At 41.7% G+C, this 19,621-nt stretch overlaps 1 protein-coding gene across 1 annotated transcript in view; it reads right to left on the bottom strand.

The window, feature by feature from the left end:
- Positions 1–7,273, bottom strand: part of ACYP2 (acylphosphatase 2) — a 33,130-nt gene extending 25,857 nt beyond the window's left edge. Inside the window, exons 1-3 of the mRNA XM_054630523.2 lie at positions 6,972–7,273; positions 6,376–6,392; positions 4,832–4,941 (exon numbers count right to left, since the gene is read on the bottom strand). Of these exons, the coding sequence (XP_054486498.2) occupies positions 4,832–4,941; positions 6,376–6,392; positions 6,972–7,233 (389 nt within the window). The 5' untranslated portion in view covers positions 7,234–7,273. The remainder of the gene's footprint in view (positions 1–4,831; positions 4,942–6,375; positions 6,393–6,971) is intronic.
- Between the last annotated feature and the right edge of the window lie 12,348 nt (positions 7,274–19,621).

Genomic DNA, 19,621 nt, shown 5'->3' with positions numbered 1-19,621 from the left:
AAAGAATCCCATTTACCATTTTATTACCCACAAAAGTTATAGCCTAATTTAGTATACATTAGTCTTACCTTTAAACAAAAAATATAATCAAACATTAAAACCCTAATATTATTACATTTGGAGCTACACTGAATTATAACATTCCCATCATATTTTCCTGTCATTCGCTATTGATTTACTGAAACACTGTGAATCACCTTCAGCAGTGATTAATGTAAAAACTGTTCTTCATTACCATCATAAATGAGAACAAATTTAACACCTCTCACCAGTTTGAATTTTAACAAAGTTAAGAAAATATTTAAAAACGTGATTTTCATTTCCTTCTGCCCTTTCTCCAAAATCTGTCCCTGTCAGCTTCTGGAGAACAGCACATCCCAGGAATATTTCAGCCATCCTGTTGGGCACATCTCTGCCTCACCAACAAGTCTGTGTGCAAATCCATGTTAAGGATTCCTCTCCTAAACAACACTTCTAGTTCGAGCAAAATACTTTTAAAAATATCCATTTTAAAAAGGAGAAAAATCTCAAAATATTGACTAAAATCCGTTCATTTTATAACTGAACATCAATTGGGTATTAAGAGCTAGAATTTTTTTTCCCCACAGGTATTTTTAGTAGCATTTAGTTCCATTGAAGGCCTATTCTCTACAACCAATTAAAAAATTATACTTGGGGAAAAAGGCATTTATTCAATGTCACTTGGTACAGACAAGAACCTTGGCTACACCTGATTAGTGAAACAATGACAAATATGATAATAACAATACAGAGTTTCATTCTCTTCTACATGGTAAAAATCTAGATTTTTCTATGCATTTATACACTACAGTAATTTAAGTCTTGTGTCAGTTAAATCTTAATATTAATTCTTCTTAACTGACATTGGTAATAAAAAATACAATATTCAAAGGCAATTAGCATTAGTTTCTTAATTCCTAATTTCCTAATTCCTAAAACCCATTTCCAAGACAAGTCATCTATATTTAGAACCCTGCCTTTCCCTAGAGACAGGAAGAACACTCACTGGGCTGTTATGTGCTTGTGCTTAAAAAATACCCTAAGATTTCACATTTTCAAGTGTCACCCTGATTTGAAACCTTGGATTTTTGGAGTAAATTCTGAATTTGGCACTCTACAGACTCTTATCTTCCCTTTTTAATGGATAACTAAGCAATTTGTCATTGAAGTTTAAAAAATTCTCCCAGGAAAGCAACTTCCAGCCTGTCAGTGCAGGTTGCTATGGCAACAGCCACCATGACTACACAGAGCCCAACCTTATTTAATGGGTAAAGTGGAAAAAATAGCACAAGATAATATAATGAAAAATCCTGTGGTGTGAATATTCCTGGAGAAAAAAATTAAATAAAACAAACAAATACACTCCTCTACCCCATTTTTTATCATCAGTTCATACCTTGGCTGGCAAAAAAAAGGCCTCCACTTTACTATAAAACCTTGTTATGCTACAGAAATAGTGTAGCTCTGCTTCTCTTGGGACTTGACAGGTAAAACCCTCTGAAAATTAGCTTTTTTAATCTAAGGGTAAGGGGTGTGATCTGTGTGGAGCAGAAGCAGCAAAGGGAACAGGACTATAAAATACAGTGAGGAAAAAGATGGATTCTAGCATAACAGTCTAAAAATAGATTCCCTGCAAACAGAGCATGAATGGTTGAGGATCTTCAGAACTAACAGCTCCATCTAGAGTTAAAAACCAAGGGATACCAAAACAAGCTGACAGGTGAAAGCTTCTCAAGACTTCTTAAAAACACCCTCTAAAACATTCTCCAAGTTCTCCCATTTAAAAAATCTGCTTTAAAATACTTTACATAAAAGTCACCTAATCCCTGAGAACCTAGAAGGTTTTCATTAAAACCAAACAATGCAAAATTGAAATATCTAAAAGTGCTCATCTACCCCTTGGGCTTCCTGCAGCTCAGTGACATTCCCACTGCAATCTGAGGCTTGGGGAAGTTGGTACATTTTCAGTGGGATGAGATTTTAGCACCACAGAATATCAAGGAATTGGTCTGCCAGCACTTCCAAAGAAATTCATACCCATGAATTTCAACACTAAATGAATGGCCCAATCAAGGATATGACTTCCTGTACATGCAGCACTTCCCAGGCCCCAGCTGTTCACACTTATTTAAAATTTAACACTGCTTTCTGCAGAGGCAGGAGGCCCCTGCTCAACTTGCTCCAGAGCAAACTATTTTGCATGGCACCTCCCAAAGTAACTCAGCACAACTACATTTGATGTCTGCTTGTTCTCTTGTTCCTCCTAAGTTGTATCTTACCTTGCAACCTGCACAAAAATAATAAATTATATAAAGCCAATGCTTCTTGAGGCTGAGCATGCACTGGATACATTGTGGCTGTGCCTCCCAATATAATTACTGATACAAGAATAGAAAAAAAAGGGGCAGAAAACGGGGAGCTGCTGGAAAACCATTGGGTTAGAGGTCTGCTGCATTCCTGCTCCAGAACAAAGGCAGGCTTTGTTAGTCACTCCATGCTTCTGGCAACACTGGAGAGCCTCATGGACTTTTTCCCACATTTTTTACACTTTCCCTCTCTTGATCATCCTCTCAATCCCTTATTCCTCTCTTTCATCCTCTTATCTTGCTTTGCCTATTTACCTGTAGGACATCTGTACTTTCATGGCATCCCTACTCCTTTTAGTCCATGTTTTTGACTCTATTTAGCATCATAAAGAGACAAATATTGCTTAGGACAGACCAAAACACCTTTACTACTTCCCCCTAAAGTACATTAATATTAAAAACCCAGAACCAGCAAAACAACTGAGAAATTTTATCACCACCACCATGTGATTTTTAAGCAGTTCTGTGCTTCATGTTTAATTGAAAAGCTGGGGCAAGTGTGAAAATACTGCTCTAAATGACACTGCACAAACTGCTCTGGAAAGATTCCCACAGGGTAACAAACATCACCAGGAAACTTTCCTGGAATATCTGACTATTGATTCATGCACTTCTTCCTCTGCAGAGTGTTTGATTTCCTTGACCATGCAGGAGCTACAAATTTTTAACAAGTGTCATCAGAGTGTCTTTAAGTCCTGAAAAGCTAAAACACAAACCAGAACATGTATAGGCAGTTGGTAATGGAATTTTTTCCTGGTGATTTATCACATTTGAAATACAAATATATGTTTAGGGTTATTGGTTTGTACCCACTTCCTACAGAATAAGCAATCCTCATTTTGTTGCTTTGATTTTTGAAAATGGCATTTTAAAATAACAATTAAATCTGAGAAGGCAGTATTATGGATTCATAGCATTATTTAAAAAAAGCTGAAAAAACCTTTCAGAACCTCAAGACCATTTTGGTCCATTATTCACTAGTAGCAGCAGAGAGAAATAAGGGTGTTTCAAAGGAGCAGTTTATACACAAGAGTTCCCTTTTCATATGCAGCTTCACCAAGTTAATGGCAAAAATAAACTCACTGCCTTTTCCACACACTGGAGAGTACAGAGGGCACAAGGAAAACACTTCCTATTTCAGAATTTTACTCCAGGACCCCAAATGTAATAATCCATGCATCAAAAACCACAGTTTGACTTCACATTGCCACATATTCCCACATCAGAGGAACACATTGATTTCCAACATGAAATAAAGGAGCAGCAACAGAAAACAACTTTTTATTTCTTCTGCATCTGTGTTTTCAAATGAAAAAGTAGGACAACAAATAAAAAAACAAACCCTGGTTTCTTACATGGTCAGTTTCATGTTCCAAGTTAAATAAAAATGTGGCACCAACACTGAAATTCACAAAGCATGAAGAGATCTGGATGTTAACAAACTCTTTCAAAAATTAAGTGCAAACTTGATACAAGAAAAAAACCTGATATTTCTCTGGCTTTGTAAATGCTTTGCAGCCCAAGATAAGCAACCTCAATGTTAAGCACAAAACCAAGGATAATGGCTGGAAATCATTTAAATCTCCTGACCAGAATGTGCAGCACTTTTGTGTGCACAAAGCCAACTTCTCTTCATCCAAGTTCAGTTTTGAAGCAAGTCCTGTATGGGAAAGTGTTGGCAGAACATGCACTGCTAATTTATCTAGAAAAGGAAAGTTCTGCCCTCACTCATTCTTTGTTGAGAGAACAAACCCCTGAAGGATTTTTTGAAGTTCCCAACAATCTCCCTGTACACTCTTGCAAAAAATGATAGTTGGAAATAACTCAATCAGGCTTGTGTTTTTCCAGGCATCATTTCCTCAGTGATAGCTTTAAGCTCCTGGAAACTGGCAATCTCATAATGAAAATTATTTGCCATTCTTTAAAAGACACCAAAATACCTCAAAACTCATTTCGAAATGGCAGAGACTGCAGGCCTTGGCCAAAATGTGTATTGATGTATTAGGGTGGGTTTTTTTAATCAGAAAAAAAATTTATATTTAAACCCATATCCTTTAAACTGTTTTTTAAGCACAGACTAAAAAAGCATTTCAAGATATTCCTCAATTTTTTTTCTTAACAAAACCACAAGAGAGGTTTTGATGAATTAAAAACCAGATCTTTAGTCACATGAATAAAGACTTTCTTTTCATTTCACAAGAAATGAGGATATTAAGGAAATACATTAACAAACTCTGTGACACTAGAAATGAAAACACAGTATTTTTCAAGCTTAAAGACTTGTTCACAGCTTAAAGAAAGCACCTCCTTACCTGCAAAGCTGAATGAAAACACTGTTACATTACTGACACATGGATCTACTTGTCACTTTGCATTAAAAACACTTTTGTAAATGACTTTAATGAGAGTAAGAAAAAAAGAAAAACGAACACAGAAATACTTACATTTCATTCACTCTCTCTTCTGGGCCCTGAACTTGGCCTGTCACAGTTCCTTGGCTGGTATTTTTAACCCAGCCAACCACTCCTAATTTCTTGGCTTCCTGTTCTGTGTACTGATTTGGGAAATAATGAAAGAGGAGAGTCAGTGCCAGCACAGACACCACAGACAGAACACTGCACCCCCCACTTGCATTTGCCCAGCTGTAAGAGCTACACTTAAAAAACAAAAATCCATGAGTGATGCTCATCCTCAGGCATTCAGATGTTCCTGGCAGCTCTGGAGTTGCAGGGGGCACAGCTCATTTTCCAAAAAGAACAAGGTTTTGCTCACAAAGGACTCCACTAATCCCACACCATTCCCTTGTACCTACTTTATTCCTTTCCATAGCTCCTATCACTGCTCATTTGACCCTTCAATCACCACAGTTTTTAAACCCATTAAATCTGCTACATGTACAAACTTCCCAGTTCCCTTTCAAATCCTTTCCACCTGACTTTCACCCTTTAAATCCTACCCCCAGCTGCTGCATATCTACTGACAAGCAACAACAAAGGTCATAATTTAATAGCTAGGGAAAAAAAAAAAGGCATATTTCTGTAATACCTAAAAAGTATGGTTTCCCAGCCACCCAGTTGTGATGAAATTCACAAATAGCAAGAGCCAAACTTCAGGTCTGTATGACCCATTCCAAAAGACAAAAGGTGCTTTGGGGTGATGTAGCCTATGAAAAGGTGGTGCTAACTATGAAGAGTGTTTTCCAAGGTGATTATAAGCAGTTTCTCCAAACTAATTTGCCCAAAAGCACAGGAATGCAGCTGCAAACCTTTTCCTCAGTACTCCAGAGCAGCTCAGGACTGGCACTGAGCTGTGTGTTCACACAGCTTCGGGTCTGCTCGAAACAAGGCACAGCAAGATTGGATTTACTCTTTAATCTCCATAGAATAACTAAATTCAAGGCAAACTCCATTGCAGTCCTCTGCTCCTTTCCACTTGGCACTATTTCACAATATAAACTATAAATAAAATCTCTCAGGTTTAATATTAAGCATGGGGCATTATTTTGAGAAAAAAACAATATTCTTACTTTAATTGTGTCCTCTCGTTTCATGGTATCTGTGAAATGCAAAACCACCCCACTGCACTTCAGAGCTGCTGGAGACACATGCTCACAGTATGAGCTACAAAGTGCTTATTTGTAGCACACTTTTTCCCAGTAACCTTCCTTAAATACAGGCACTGAGTTGCCACTTGAAAAATTAAACTTAAACACCTTGTTTCCTATTTAACCTTTCTAAAGACTAAGGTGTTACAACATTCTTGTGGCTGTTACATCGCAAGTAATCCAAACCACAATCTATACAATCAACACATTGTTAAGCTTCTAAAATCCATTTTAATATAAAACCATTTTAAGTCTACTCAGAGTACTTAACCATCCAACCAAAGTTCAGACTGGATACATTTACACTCCACAGACCTACTGCCTTATTTTTAGCACGGGAAACATTATACCATAAAGTAGCTAGCAAATCCAGCATCGCCTTACCATCCTGAAACAAACACCTAAAAAAGAAAAAAAAAAAAGAAAAATAAATTAGAGTCCTGTCAAAGTATATCACCTGCAGGAATTTCAGTTTATATAAAGGAGCAATGACGTGCATGCAAGTTACCCGTGGTGTTTTACTATGTAAATTTCAGTGACGTTAATAATAGGGAAACCGATCAGGACTTGTGTTTGAGCCTTCCCTTCGCTACACGATTATTATATCCACACATTCATGTGTTTAAGTGAAATAATACACTCATTTAAGTGAAAACGCTGCGGTGTGTGAATGGGAAGGACGGGAGGGGCATTTCCACACACCCGCTCTGACAGAAGCCACAAGCGGAATGGGAGCTACTTTGGACAGAGCAGCCTGTGCTCCAGGGGGAGCCGAGCCTTAGGGCGGGGGAATATTTACAACGATTTAAAATTTAAAAACAAACAAACAAACCACACAACCAAAAAACTTTCCCCTCTCGCCGGGAACGCGGTGAGGGCTCCCGCCTCCCCTCAGGCCGCTCCCACCCCGCGCACGCGCGGTGCCGCCGCCGCCTCAGCGCGGCGCCCCTGGCCCGGCAGCCCCCTCAGCCCGCCATTACCTTGCACCCGCCCGAACACTTCGTAATCCACGGATTTGAGTGCGCCGGAGACTTTGGCCGTGGCGGACATGGCAGCAGCGAAGGAAGAGCCTCTGTGGCAGCCGCCGGTGCTCCGCGAACAAGCGGCGCCCGGACGGGAGCGCGAGAGGCTCAAGCTTACCGCGCAAGCGGCCGCCTCACGTGAAAATGGGGCGGGCCACGGCGCCCCGAAGAGAGCCCCGAGTGTGAGGAGCGAACGGCCGACAACGGCGAGGGGAAACATCGCTCCTCCTGTGAGGGGAAACACCCGACAGCAAGGGGTGACACAGCTCTCCCTGTAAGGGGATACATCGCCCCTCCCGTGAGGAGAAACACCTGACAGCGTGGGGTGACACAGCTCCTCCTGTGAGAGAAAACATCGCTCCTCCTGTGAGGGGAAGCACCTGAAAGTCAGGGGTGACACAGCTCTACCTGTGAGGGAAAACACCTGACAGCGAGGGGTGACACAGCTGCCCCTGTGAGGGAAAATACCTGACAGCGAGGGGTGACACAGCTGCCCCTGTGAGGGAAAATACCTGACAGCCCAGGGTGACACAGCTCTCCCTGTGAGGGAAAATACCTGATAGCCCGGGGTGACACAGCTGTCCCTGTGAGGGAAAACATCGCTTCTCCTGTGAGGGGAGAGCGCTAGACCCGAGGGCGGGAAAACATCGCTTCTCCTGTGAGGGGAGAGCGCCCGACCCCGAGGGCGGGAAAATGCTCCAGCCATGAGGGACGCGGCCCCACGTCCCTAAGGGGCGGCTTCCAAAGAGCCCTCACAAGGGGTCATTGCCGTCTCTGTTTCAGATTAGACTTATGTTCGGAAAGCAGTGTGCGAAGGGCACCATCTCCTCCTCCAGGACTGGTGTTGACACACACACGCCTGGAGTTGCCAGCATCCATGGCACAGGTGAGCAGCATTAGTCTTTCGTAGGCATTTACAGGAAATCGTTGAAAACAAAGAATGAGAAAAACCCCTCAAATTTGCCTTGGGCTCCCCTTCCTGAATGAGGTTGAGTGACCAACTTACATCTCCAATCTCCACATGACTTAAAAATCTTCACCCGGAGTTTGAACAGCCCATCAAAACCCACACTCTGACTTCACATTGCCACATATTCCCACATCAGAGGAACACATTGATTTCCAACATGAAATAAAGGAGCAGCAACTGAAAACAACTTTTTATTTCTTCTGGATCTGTGTTTTCAAATGAAAAAGTGGGACAACAAATAGTAAACAAACCCTGGTTTCTTACATGATCAGTTTCAAGTTCCAAGTTAAATAAAAATGTGGCACCAACACTGAAATTCACAAAGCATGAAGAGATCTGGATGTTAACAAACTCTTTCAAAAATTAAGTACAAACTTGATACAGTTTGAACAGTCCATTTCTCCCCCACTGTGCTGGGGCAAATGCCAGACTCCTCAGCTGGAGCAGCAGACCCCAGAGAAAGAAAGTTCATTCCATGCAAGCTATTCACCCAGCTTTCAGTGCTATCCAGTAGTGCCTATGTTCTCATTAGAACACCTTTCCAAAACTGTCATTGTGACATTTCTTTTGTCTACATGCTACAGATAAAAAACCAAGTCAACAACTGATTATTTAGTAGGTTGAGTCCTCAGCAACACACCACAAAAGTTTTTCTCTGGTGCTTTCTATGTCTGCTTGAAGTTTAACTTTTCCCCCACCATATTTACCTTAAAAAACAAAAACAAACAAAAAACCAACAAAAAACAAAACAAAAACAAAAAAACAACAAAACAAAAAAAACTTTTCAGGCAAAATTCTACATTAGAAACAGCATTCATCCAGCCTTAGAAGATGAATTCTGCTCTCACTCATCAACAGATAAAGGTAAGTTAACAGCAACTGTATGATAAAAACCAAAATAATTTTATCTGCTGTCTCCATTAAGTAACCTCCATCCACATGCTCCTTGTCTTCTACAGTAATACAACATAACCTGAGTTGTTCATAGGTTTGCATCTTAAGACTACAGGGAGGTTCAAAATAAAGTCCTAGAAAAGTAACTAATGTATTTTTCCCAGACACACAAGTGAACTCAAGAAACAGCCACTCAATTCAGCACAGAGCACAAATATTCACATAGAAACAAAATCCTATTCCAGTATGACAGGGAATAGGAACATAATGGACAAAACTTCATTTGCTTTATCTATATAGCACATTAAATCAAACCTTTGCCTTTCAGAGAGATCATACATTTTTCTAATGTGAAATCAGCACCATTTTGTTTTGAAAGAGGAGCATTCCACAGAAGGAGGAGCAGAACACAGAAAATCTTTTGTAATTTGCTGCCATCTGGCAGCAGTGAAAAGCAAGACCAGTAAAAAAGTAGATTTATAGTGGAGTTTATTGCACTAGAAAGCCACAGAAGCCTTAAAAGCAGAGCTTATCCTGGTGCTGATGACACTTTTTTACCTGCAGATTCCAGCACTGGCAACAACATTTTTTATCACTACAGTCTTTGGCATTTCATTTGTTAAAACATCTTGTCCCTCTTTCCTTAGACAAGTCCAACTTTCTCCTTACTTTATAACAAGTAGCTTCAGAAAACTTCTGAAGGTGATACTCTTGAAACATTTAATATTTTGCTGCCTAAGTAAGCAATATTAGAAACCAAAGGTTACTCAAACACACTAATCAGCAAGAGAGCTTTAGCACACACTACCAAAAAATGCAGGCAGCCTGCATAGAGTTCTGAATTTCCCTCCCACTTCCAGCTGTTTATTCCAGGGTGGTGGCACTGGCCTAAGCAGAACCAGTTGGCTGCACTTCCCAAAGCTACAGCCAGTTGTAAAGATAACAATAATACATTTCACCACCAGGCCCTCTGCCCCTCCTCTGGGCATAAAGTCTTTAAAGTCCTCCCAGTATTCACTCCAAGCACTGTAAAACTTTCCCACAACACTGGTTTTTAGCCATGGCATTAAAAAGGGTATAATAAAAATTATTATTACTGGAAAACACCAAAACCCAACAGTAGTTCCCTTGCAGCCTAACACCAGGGACCAACACAAACAAGGCTTTGTGAGGAGCAACCTTGGCACATCAGTGATAGCAGTACCTGGGCAGCAGAGTCCCTCCAGGAGCAGGAAGCCACAGCTACAACAGAGGTAAAACCAGGACTGAACACACCCATGGTTTAAAGGCAAGAGCTCTGCTCAGCCCTCATTTAAGTAGAACTCCTGCACCAAAGAGCAGAGGGGTGTGGGTGGGTCCTAGGTGAGGCTGGTTGGGAGGGGCACAGCTGTTGGTGCCCTTGACTCTGGCCAATGAAAAGCAATTTGATTAAAGCATCTCAGTTATTAAGCTTTTGGGTTGGTCGTTGGGAAGTTGTAGCTTCCTTATTTATGCTGTTTGTTCATCTCTGGCACAGACAAGGTGGGAAGCCAGCTTTCTGGTTCTTTCATTAGCCACTACTGCTGCTATCTGTGTGTGGCTGTCACCTCACACCACCACACACACCTGATGTTTCCCACTCCCAAAATGACTGCCTTTGGCATTCACATTGATAGCCCATCAGGCACATAACCTCCCACCTTACTGTCTTGATTCATCCTTCACCTTGTAACTGCACTGTTTTTCTGCACCGTTTTTAGGTAACCTGGCTCCTCCCCAAACCTGCTGTGATTGCATGTCTCTCCCCTGCTACTTCTGATCATAAAAGTTTCTTGATGTATTTTTAGCTGTGCAGCTCTGTTTATCTGAACCAAACTCCAGACCTGATTCACTTGTAAACTGTCCCCAGATGGTTTTGATGAGTGTTTCCCAAAGGGCACCAAAGCCTCCAGATAAATAAATAATAAAGATGCTGCTTCTGTTGCCAGGTTATTGCTGTTACCTAGGGAGCATGGAATATCAGGGAAGCCATATAAGCTTAATTTGACCTTTCCAGCATTTTCCCCTTATTTTCTGTGAATTGTAATGCACATTAGATTTTATTTTTCTGTCCTTTAAGGTAATGCACTGCTGTTCCTTTATGTTTTCTTCTTCAGGCAAAATTATAAACTTCTAACCTTTTTCACTAGTCTTCCTCTTTTCTTTATTCCTAAATTGCATTTACTCCTCATTTCAGAATGAAAATTAAGGGGATTGCTACCTCTACTTCAAAACTGTATGAGCTTCTTCAGGGTCTTTTTTGCAGTCCTTATTTACATAATATCTAAATATACTGAAACCTTTTGGAGGGCTTAATCTCCCAGTTCTTCCTCTTTACTGGCTATCAGGAACTTTCCTCTTTTTAGCACTACAGATTCTATTTGGAAGTCTAAAGGGCAAGACAGGCACAAAGAGGGACTCTTTGAGAGCTTTATTCAGGTGGTTGAGTGATTAATGATGACTTTATAGCTGAAAACCCAGTGTGACAATAGCACAGGGAGGTGACCTGGTTACAGCACTTGTCTGCTGATCCATTTATACGCCAGGATCCAAATCCAGGGACGTGATCCATGTGGGAAGAGCACCCCACCTTTGCAGCAGCCCCTGAGCAAGGGGAGAGTCTTACAGGGTATGAGTCACACCCTCACAGATCAGATTTCAGGAGTGCAGCCAAACTTTGTGTGCACAGGAGCTAAATTTGTCCCTCGTGCTCCAAAATCCCAAACTGCTTACATAAAGTGACACATACAAAATTGTGAGCCTGTTATTTTCCTCTGGCTAGACTATATTGTTTAGATTTAGTGTTATTTTTTTTATTTTTGTGTCATAGCCTGATTCTGTAGGGCATGAAGACCTATTGACTGTTTCTCTGAAAGGAGCTTTTATTTTTTAAGTTGGGCAATAAACCTCTAAACCTCCACCAATAAAACCACATGAAAACAAAGTTCAAAGTTTTTCAGTCTAAATTAAGCTTTTAAAAGTATTTTCACTGATATATAAATAAAAAGAAAGAATTTTCAGGTAAAACATTCCTAGCTGGTAGTTGTGAAGTTTTAATCTGAATTGATAATAAGAAACTGAACCACTGGATAAATATAAATACTTGCTATGAGGAAATCAGCCTTGGAAACTTGCATCACCACTGCCAAGTTCTTTTAGACTACAAAATATTGGGAATTAAAACATGAGCATATGAACTGATGTGTCCTATGGCAAAGAAAAACCCATCTCAATCAAAAATGTGATGGATAAAGTTAAACTATTCAGTACCAAAGCACAGGAATCAGGTGGAATTTGGGGTTAAGTCTGTCAGTTGTCTGCTGGCATGAAAGGTCAGGTCAGGCTTGGCTTGATGACTAAATCCAAAAACAAACCCACCTACTAAAACACCCACATTTAAATTGTTTTGATAGGAAAGCAGATTGATCCAACATTTGATTTATGAAATAACCATTCACAGCAAACTCATTAACATTTGAGGAAGACACTGAGATTTGTGCTGTTATGTTTTCTCCTTTTGCACATGCTGAGGAGGAGGAGGAGATGTGGTCATTTAAGGCAGTAAGTTTTTATTCCCATTGAAACACAGGAAATTTTAAGCATCACCCTTCCCACAGCTGCCAGAACAATGCTGTCAAATTTAGGGAGAATTCAGGGCTCTACAGAAGATCTAAGAACACACAAAAGAGCGTGGGTTGCTAAAGGAATGGTTTCTCAGGGAGGTGGGTTGACAGCATTACATTTTGCAGCTCTGTGAAACTACTTGATTCATTCTCCTTAATTGCATTAGACCTTTATTCCTTCTCAAAACAACAAAGAGAAAACTGTGAGTATTTCAGAATCTTGCCCTGTATTAGTGCAGCCTGTGCCATCAGAGGAAGTCTCACCGAAATGATTACTGCTTCACTACTTGTTATTGGAAAACTTCTGGATTTCATTCTCCAAATTTGAACACGTGGCCAGCTCTCATCAAAAATATGATTCAAAGACATTTACTTGTGACAAATTTGGTGAAAATCAGCATCTGGGTGAAGAAAGATGTCCTCTTGCATTCAAAAGGAGGGATGCTGTCAGTCCCAAACTTTCATTCATCTTTATAACGTGATGACATCTTCTCCATCCAACCTAGCAGAAACTTTAGTGGTTCTGATAAAACAGGAAGAATCAGCATGATTTTTGTATGATTCTGTATAATAATAGATGGCAAAGAGGCCTTCTTATTTCTCAAATGGAGGAACTCAGGGCACTAAAAAAATCCCCAGATAAAAAGTTAACAACAATCAAAAGGGAACAACTTTTCACACTGTGCATGAATCAGAAATTACTGTTGCAGAACATGAGACCAGAACATAATGAACTTTAAAAGCAGATGAATGAGGGGATGAAAAACCCATTTAGCACTATTAAACAGAATGAAATGGCCTGTGACTCAGGATGTCTGTCTGTGAATTAAGAAAATGGAGAGTGTGCACGGGGAAGTAAGATTGTATGCACGTCAGTTCTTAATCTTTAGTTCTGAGTTTTAGTCTTGTCACAGGAAAATGTTCTTGCACATTTCCGCAGCAAAGACTGAGGCCAGCCTGAAAGAAACTGAAAGCTTTGCAGAGAGAAAAAGGCACGGAGTCTGGGAATCTAGTGAGAAAATAAGACTACCATAGTGATTACCTAACTTCAAAAAAATCACAGTGAGGGCACCTGAAGGAGATACTCTAGAAAGTAGCTCTGATGGCACCAGCTGCTCCCTGAAAAGCCCCTGGAGAGCTGGGGGATGCCATCCCTTGCTCTGTGCAGTGCAGGATCGGGTCAGGTCCCTGGGCTGCTGGCCCCGGGCTGGCAGGGCTGGCTGCGGCTGCACTCAGACTGCTGCAGCTGCTGTGCTGCAGAGCTGCTGTGCACATCCAGCTCTTTGGGTGCTCTGAACTTGGTAACACCTCTGGCACCCCTGACACCACCCCCAATTCGCTTTGCTCCTGACTTCCCATCTCAAAACTCCCTGCTTTTCAGAGGGGCTAATTTGCTGGGGATATTTAGGGGTAAGCAGAATGATTCTGGCCCAGTTTCTTCTGATTTCAGAGTCTGTCAAGCCTCCTGCTAACATCACTCCAGATGCTGATGGCTCTATCTTTCCCAGGCAAAGGAGGCTGGAATCTCCAAGGACAACCATTTTTCCAGCAATGCCTTTGGGTAAGCAGATTAATTCAGAGCATGGCTACAGGATTTGAACAGGCATTTGGCAAAACCAAGAAAGCATGAATCAGGTTCTGTATCCATCCATTGCAACGCTACTGAAAAAGAAAACACATGGGGGCTGTAGATAGTGGTATCACAGCCACGGTGAACGCCCACTGGATTGTCCTGCAGAGCCCTCTCTGGAGATTACAAGCTGTCTTTTTCCTGCTCTTTTTGTTCTGTTTCTCACTTGAATTTTCTAAACCCCCTGAGTTCTTTCACCCAGTTCTCAGTCAGTGCTCTGCCCAGCAGAAGGGCAGCTGCTGCCTTTGTACTAAGCAAGGCTCAGTTTTCCATCGGGCTTGGCCTTGAAATAACAACACAAAAATGTTGCAAAAGCAACTTTTTCCTCTCCCTGGGATATCCCTGAATTTACAGGCCTCCTGTGCTCCTTAATTGGAACATTCCTTCTATCCTGAACAGCCTTCCTGACAGTTATATTTCCAAGGTTGAAAGGAAGTGTTAATTTACAGTTATTGTTTCACCTTGAACTCTTCCTAACGGGATACCTGGGACAATAATAAATTTACAATTTACAATTCCTTGAATCCTGGTGTTAGTCAGCAGGCCCCAGCACTACCATAATCATGCCCCTGCCATAATTACACTTATTATCCCCACATTACCAAGGCATAGACATAAACAACATGCCAGGCTAGACCAAATGAACACCAGAGAGCTCCGAGTTTGTGCCGTGTGATCCTCCCAAAGGTTTGCTAATCTCCTGGGCGTCTCCCTAACAATCCATGAGAGAAGCTGCTGCTTTAGAAACATGCCAAAAAGTCTCCCATGCAGATTCCATGCACAAAACCACTCAGCCAGAAGCAAAGGATAGATAATTCATTAGCAGGAGAGAAAGGATTGGTTGCTTAGGGGAATATTCAAGTGAGACTGCTTCTCCTCCAGAATTCATAAATATTTAAATACTTCTGATCCACATGTCCAAACAGCGAACACACAATCCACCCACAGAACTAAAGCCTGAACAACTACTTGAGCTATGGCCATGATAAACACAATTATTTGTGCTCAATGCTGCTTGAAACAAGACTGAAAACCTGAGCAAAGATTTTTGGTTGTTATTTGATTTATCCTGGGTTGAGAAACCAGACCTTATATATTTTAATTTTATTTTTAAATAGACATTGCTGATTTTTCATCTTGACAAGGAATAGACAAACCAGAGAACTGCAGATGAAGGTGCAAGAGATGCATTTGCCAGTTAAAACCAATAAATATGATCATCCACCCAGGCACTTGGGGTAAGGTGTGTCACAATCTCTCTGGCAAACACAGGGCAGCTGCATGAGACTCCCAAGTCCATAATGAGCAGTTTCTATGTGAGTGACTGCAGGCTGCCAAGGGACTGTGTTGCCTTGATTTCCTAGAACAGCAGAATCCCTAGGAATGACCTTTGTGAGTTCACTGTCATCACGTGCTCCTCTGGGGCTGGTTTCTGTTTGGCAAGAGAGTGAGACAGAAAAATCCATTTCAATGGCTCAAGAGAAACAGAAAACTAACCCTAATGTCTATTTCCCAAAAGTTGGCTGCATTTCTGTCATGTCCAAGGAATTATTATTTATTTCAAATAGCTGTGAGTAATTTGGAAAGAACCTCTTACAAAGAGGCTCAAGTCCATTGCTTTTTCTCCCCACAGGCACAATTGTTTCCAGGGATATCTTTGGGAGTTTCAGACATGTCAAGGAAACAGCCTGTCACAGGCAGAATCTCTGCTGTGGATTTGGGACAATTATGCTTTCCAAATCTTAGGCAATAAGGCACCAAAAGAGAACAAATCCAGGGAGTGGAGAGGAAAAAACACTTTTGCTATAAATTAATTTATTTCACCAAGGAGAATTGAGGTCCCGTTCTTGTACAAAGACTGTCCATTGTAAGCACAGTAACCCACTAAGTTCAGCTGGAAAAGAGCAGAGGCCAAACAATATCTTATGAATGGATACAACTGAGGATGGATTTAACTCTCATAAACAGAACCACTGGGAATGTAAAGTGAAGGATAACAATGCTGCACCTATTTGGTCAGGCTTGTCTATGAAATGGAGTTTTAAAAATAAGACAGGTGCCCACTTTAATCTCTTCACAAGGGCCTCTTATTTCTGCTCAACAGAAATATTCCACTCACATTAGAACACACAGATCCAAACAGGCATTGCAAAAAAAGAACAATATTCAGCATGTGTGCTGTAGGTGACACTGAACCCGCCTCCCCATCCAACTTGAAACATGTCGTGGAGTATTTAGACAGCCTTATTTTAGGGACCTAAAATTAGTTCCTCTGAATCACACTTTAGAAGAACCTATTTTTGTCCCATACTACACAGGAAACTTTAAGTTCCTCATTCAGATGCTGTAATTACTTTTGCCCTCACCCCCCAAATAGACAAGTTCTCTGTAAAATAGGAGTTTATGTGACAGGGATGTTTCGGAGTTGCCTCTTTGGCCCCTTTCAGCAACTGACCAGTTTAGAAACACGTGGCTGAGGGAAAGTCTGAAGATCCTCATCTAAAAGCAGCTATATTCCTCTTTATTCCTGTGGTGGTGCTTTGTGAGATATGGGGGTCATAGCCTAGGACAGGTATGATACAGGCAATATGAAGCTCCTCTTGTATTGGGTTTTCCAAACTGGAAAATCATAGAGTGGTTTAGGTTGCAAAGGAGCTTAAAGCCCATCCAGTTCCACCCCTTGCCATGGGTAGGGACACCTTCCACCATCCCAGGTTGCTCCAAGCCCTGTCCAACCTGAACTTGGACACTTCCAGGGATGGTGCAGCCACAGCTTCCCTATTCACAGAGAAGAATTTCTTGTGTGTATCTCATCTAAACCTATTCTCTTTCAGTTTGAAGCCATCCCTCCTTGTCCTGTCACTCCAGGTCCTTATGAAATGTCCCTCTCCATTTTTCTTGTAGGCTCCCTTCAGGTACTGGAAGGGCCTCAGGTACTGAAAAATGGATGGAAATCTGTCATTGAAACATTATCCAACTTGGGTGGGAAAGGACAGATGGGTCACTAAGGAAAACATCTGTGCTAAGTAGTCCCTGGGGAGCTGAGGCAGCAGGAAGCAAGGCTGGGTGACAAGATTCCCAAATCCCAAATGCCAGTGCTGATGCTGCCTGCCCTCAGGCATCGCCCAGTGAGGGAACACGTGGACAGCCCCCAGCGTGACCCACGCCACTGGCAGCACTCAAAGTTCCTCATGAATGGGAAGATTGTGTTTTTCTCACAACTACTCCACTCGGATTCATCAGCTCTCAGGAGGCAATGCCAAAACCAACAGGTGGCTGCCATATTTGGGTTGCTGGCAATTCATATTCCTCCTACTTAATGGGAGAGGAAGAAGCTGTTGATGTGAAGTGGCACAGACGGGTCCTGTGTTATGAAAGCCCCGTCCTTCATCATCTGACTCGGGAACCAAATGTGCTCTCACACACTGCTGCAGCCAAAACATATTGCAAACTTGAACAACACATTTATTTTTGACTCACTTGGCAAAATGTATCTCTTTTTTTTTTTCTTCTCTTTTTAAAGAGCGGAATGGTGGCATAGCAAGGAGGGGAAAGGACTAGGTTTTTTAAATAATTACTAAATGTAATTAGTAAATTAATCAACATGCAGAAAATACATTCAAAAAGCAAGTACTACAGGTATGCTTACTACTGTAATTATGAATGGAGCAGGAATCTCCTCTCCCCTTGTTTCAGACTCTGAAAACAGGAATGGAGGAGATCAGATGAGCTAGTAGGATGGCTGTCAGAGGTGCTGATGGTGTAACTTGGCATGTTTTTCCCCAAAAGGTGAGTGTTTAATCCTGGTGGAAGGCATTCATGTGTCTGAGGCCACAGCTGAGATGGCAGCTTGCTGGCTCAGACAGAACAGGCTCCCTGAGGTCAGAGGTGTTCATTCACATGCCAAATACTCCAAAATGCCTGAAAAATCAAGGCTTTGTTTTAACTTGGGTTAGAAAGGGCAGGAGTAATTTTTTATAACACGGTTACAAAGCAACAGAATGCAGCTGGGAAGCTCCTGATGTATCTGCCAACTTCAATTTCAGAAAATTGGGCTAGAATTTTGATTTTTTTCCCTCTCCAAGTCCAGACAAACTGCATGCTTCAAATTTTACAAACAATTTACCACATTGGAAATGTCTGAACAAACCACCATTGTGATTATCAAGAATTGCCTCTAAGTGACAGAAAATAAGTCATTTTAGACTTTTCAATTTCAATGCACGCATATTTTCACTTACCCTTTTCACTAACTGTAGATATTGGTTTTTTATTACAGCTTTTGGGGCAATTTATCCTTGACTGCATTGGTGATAAAACTATTCATTTCATATTGTTTATTTCTGTTTTCATCAGAAAAATGCTAAACCAAGATGTACTTTATCCCCACGGAAAGCTGACCATGACCAAGTTTTTATTTTTAATTCAAGCCAGAAAGGGAAGAGATTCATCTATGATTGTTTTGCTTCACGCAGTTATGAGGCAACACAAGTGTAAAGTCCCTGTGAAAGATGGCAACAAATTGAGTGAAGTCCAGCTATTTAGTAATCATGTAAAAGTTGATAGATGTGACCCATGAGATCATGTGATACAAAATCTTCTAGGAATGGAAGGGTATTTCAGAAGGATGGGACACTACACCAAATCCTGGTGCTTCCTTTATTAAAAATACAGGTCTAGGAGGGTGAGGAAAGTAGATGATGCACTCCTCGGGAAGATGCCATGATGTCTTTGCCTGTCATACTTAGGTTTTCTGTGGTGTTTCTCCTCTCCCTATCGTGTTCCAGAAATTAGTTAGCCGTCTTTTTTTTTTTTTTTTTTAATTTTAAGCAGAGCTAGTTTGAGCATAAAGATCAGAAAACAGGATTTGCCCTTGTCAGTAGCTCTAAATCTAATCAGTTTGCAGCTGTTGTATGGCCACGATGTAACTCTTGAGGGGAAATTCAATTATATTAGGACAGCTGGAGATAACAGCTATCAGCGCTGTTATCACATATCCCTCAGCAGTTTATCCCACACCCACGGCCCGCGGGCGAGCTCTGCGCTCCTGACTAGCGTTATTATTTCAAATAAGCCTCTTAGGCAGCCGCGCAATCTGCTATCAAACTCCGGGGCTAATTACAGCACCACCGAATCAATTGGGCTGGCAAAGACCTCGGAGATGGGAGACCTCGGGATCATTGAGTCCGACACACCGCGGCACTGAGCGCACTGAGTGTCGCTCTGTCCCTGCACCTCTCCAGGGACGGGCACTGCCCCGTTACCTCCAGCACCCGCCCCATCCCCACCTCACGCCGAGCGTTTTTGGGCGAGAACCAATGCTCGATTCCCTCCCGATGAGCGCAGCCGGCGGGTGAATGTTTTCACTCCCAATTGCGCGTCCAGGCGGCGGCAGCTTTAGCAGAAGGGCTTTTCCCCCAGCCGCAAAGCCGCAGAGCTCGAACCCTGCGCTCGGGCGGGCGCCGTGGCCTTT

Source organism: Agelaius phoeniceus, chromosome 3 (genome assembly GCF_051311805.1).
Source record: "Agelaius phoeniceus isolate bAgePho1 chromosome 3, bAgePho1.hap1, whole genome shotgun sequence".
NCBI lineage: Eukaryota > Metazoa > Chordata > Aves > Passeriformes > Icteridae > Agelaius > Agelaius phoeniceus.
The sequence above is the reverse complement of the archived record's forward strand: the minus strand, read 5'-3'. Positions and strand labels throughout refer to the sequence as shown.